Raw genomic sequence first — 2,301 nt, 5'->3', positions numbered from 1 at the left:
GTCTGTGCAAATGGGTCATAGCAATGGACTCGTACGATAAGTAAGTCCTTTATAAAAAAAAACTGGTATGTTTTATTTTCATGTTTGGTCATTTAAACGATATAAAATTTAAAAGCTATGTAAATGAGAAGATCCTTGGCAAATCTTGTGAATCTGGTATGTGTTTACATATTTACTGGAGGCAAGTTATACTGATTAAATAGTATAATACAATCGTTCTTAAACTTTTTGGACTCAGGAACCCTCTACACTTAAAAATTATTGATGACCCCCAAAAGCTTTTGTTTACCATATTGTAAATTAAAACAGAGAATTAAAAAAATTTTATTTATTCATTTAAAAATAGCAATGAAACATTGCATGTTAATACAAATAATGTTTCATTTTTTAGAAAACCACATTTTTCCCCCAAAAGAAAGAAACATTGTGAGAAGAGTGGTGTTTTATTATATTTCTCAAGTCTCTTTAATATGTGCTTTAATATAAAACAGCTGGATTCTCAAATCTGCTTCCTCATTCAATCTGCTGAAATATGTTGTTTTAATTGAAATATATAAAGAAAATCCAGGCTCACACATGTATTTAGTTGGGAAAGGAAGGACCTCACGAATCCCCCAAAGGGGCGGGTGTCTTTGGGATCCCCAGCAGTCCTTGGATCACATGTTGAAAACCTCTGCCACAACATATTCTTGTGAGATGAGGAGCCTTTTTTGATGATTGTATAAGAACCATTTATATCATGTACAAAACAGAGTAAAAATTAGTAGTTATTTTTTCAAAAATCAACCATTACAATATGTTTTACAAACTCATATTCAATTTGAATCATTATACATATATGGTAATGTTATGTATGTCTCAGACCATGATAAGTTATGTTAATGATAAATTTTAACATATGTTTTATCATTTAGTTAGAAAGATAATGTGGCTGACTCCATTTTCTAGATACTGAGAAGAGAATTTAGATCCATCCTTTTTCCTATATAGTCCCTTTTATTACCACATATGTATTTATAAGATAACTGTTCATTGAGGGTATATTAGGATTACAAAAAAAAGTAAAATGACGAAGATAAAATATCTCACTTTCTCTTCATCAGAACTGAGCTCTAACCAATTAGGCTAGTTTCCACTAACATTGTATTCTACATGAATATCCTACTCTTCTTTTGCAAAATCACCAAAATTCACACTGGCAATATTTTATTTTGGGTAAAAAATTTTATTTTAAAACACTATATTTGATATCTATTTTAATAGTCATTTCTTCTGCCTGTGATCAAGTTTGATTAATTATTACATGAAATATGGAATATATAAATCAGTATAGATTTTGCATAAAGAAGTTTTTGGAGTCATAGTAAGGATATTAGAAAAATAAATTCAGTGTGAGATAGAGTACCAGAATATTAAATAGATATTTAATTTTCCAATTTTACTCTTTACAGAGTGGCAAAAATAGTAGCTCCAAAAAAAATAAAACTGGCTGCAGCAGAAGGGGAGCTTAAAATTGCCATGGATGGTCTTAGAAAGAAGCAGGCAGCTCTTCAAGAAGTCCAGGACAAGCTGGCCAGGCTTCAAGACACACTGGAATTAAATAAACAGAAGAAGGCTGACTTGGAAAACCAGGTATGTGCTGATAGAGACAAATATGAGCAAATTCTCAATTACTATAAGGAAGAATGATGTTTGTACTAGCATGTAATGCACCAATACTGTTTACTTCCCAGCCAGGGGTTGGCAAACTATGGCCCACAGACCAGATCTGACCATTGCCTGGTTTGGTATGGCCCACTGGCTGATTATGGTTTTGACATTTTAAAATGATGACACATTAGATGGCAATAAAAGTACCTACATAATACCTAATATCCTCAGGTTTGCCTCCTGGCCCACAAAAACTAAAATAATTACATTCTGGCCCTTAAAAAAAAATTGCCAATCTCTGCCTTAGATTACAAGCATATTGAGTTAAATTACTTAAATCATTTTCATCTTATAAGGAAATGGAGAACCCAAGTGTTAAGTGAACTAGGTTGTATAATAGTTGATTGCAGAGCTGAAACTGGAACTTAATACCCAGAACCATACAGAGTTCAAATGAAAATGTTTTTAAGACTAAAATCATTGCTCTAACTTACATAGTGATACCTTATATAACTTGATTATACTATGATCACTCTAAATATTATTATCAATGGTTACTATATAAGTGATTGACTTATACAGTGATGCCGTAACTGCTAACCCCTGGTTATGTTACAGAAAAAAAGTGAAAATATTGTATAACTGTCAACA

General features: G+C 31.7%; 1 protein-coding gene across 1 annotated transcript in view; it reads left to right on the top strand.

The window, feature by feature from the left end:
* The window catches only part of DNAH7 (dynein, axonemal, heavy chain 7), a 250,129-nt gene that overhangs the window by 146,171 nt on the left and 101,657 nt on the right, over nucleotides 1–2,301 (top strand). The window contains 2 exon segments of the mRNA XM_008563289.1: nucleotides 5–40; nucleotides 1,452–1,632. Coding sequence (XP_008561511.1) covers nucleotides 5–40; nucleotides 1,452–1,632 — 217 coding nt within the window.

This window comes from Galeopterus variegatus, unplaced genomic scaffold, assembly GCF_000696425.1.
Source record: "Galeopterus variegatus unplaced genomic scaffold, G_variegatus-3.0.2 Scaffold172, whole genome shotgun sequence".
Lineage (NCBI taxonomy): Eukaryota > Metazoa > Chordata > Mammalia > Dermoptera > Cynocephalidae > Galeopterus > Galeopterus variegatus.
This window is presented reverse-complemented; position numbering and strand designations above follow the sequence as displayed.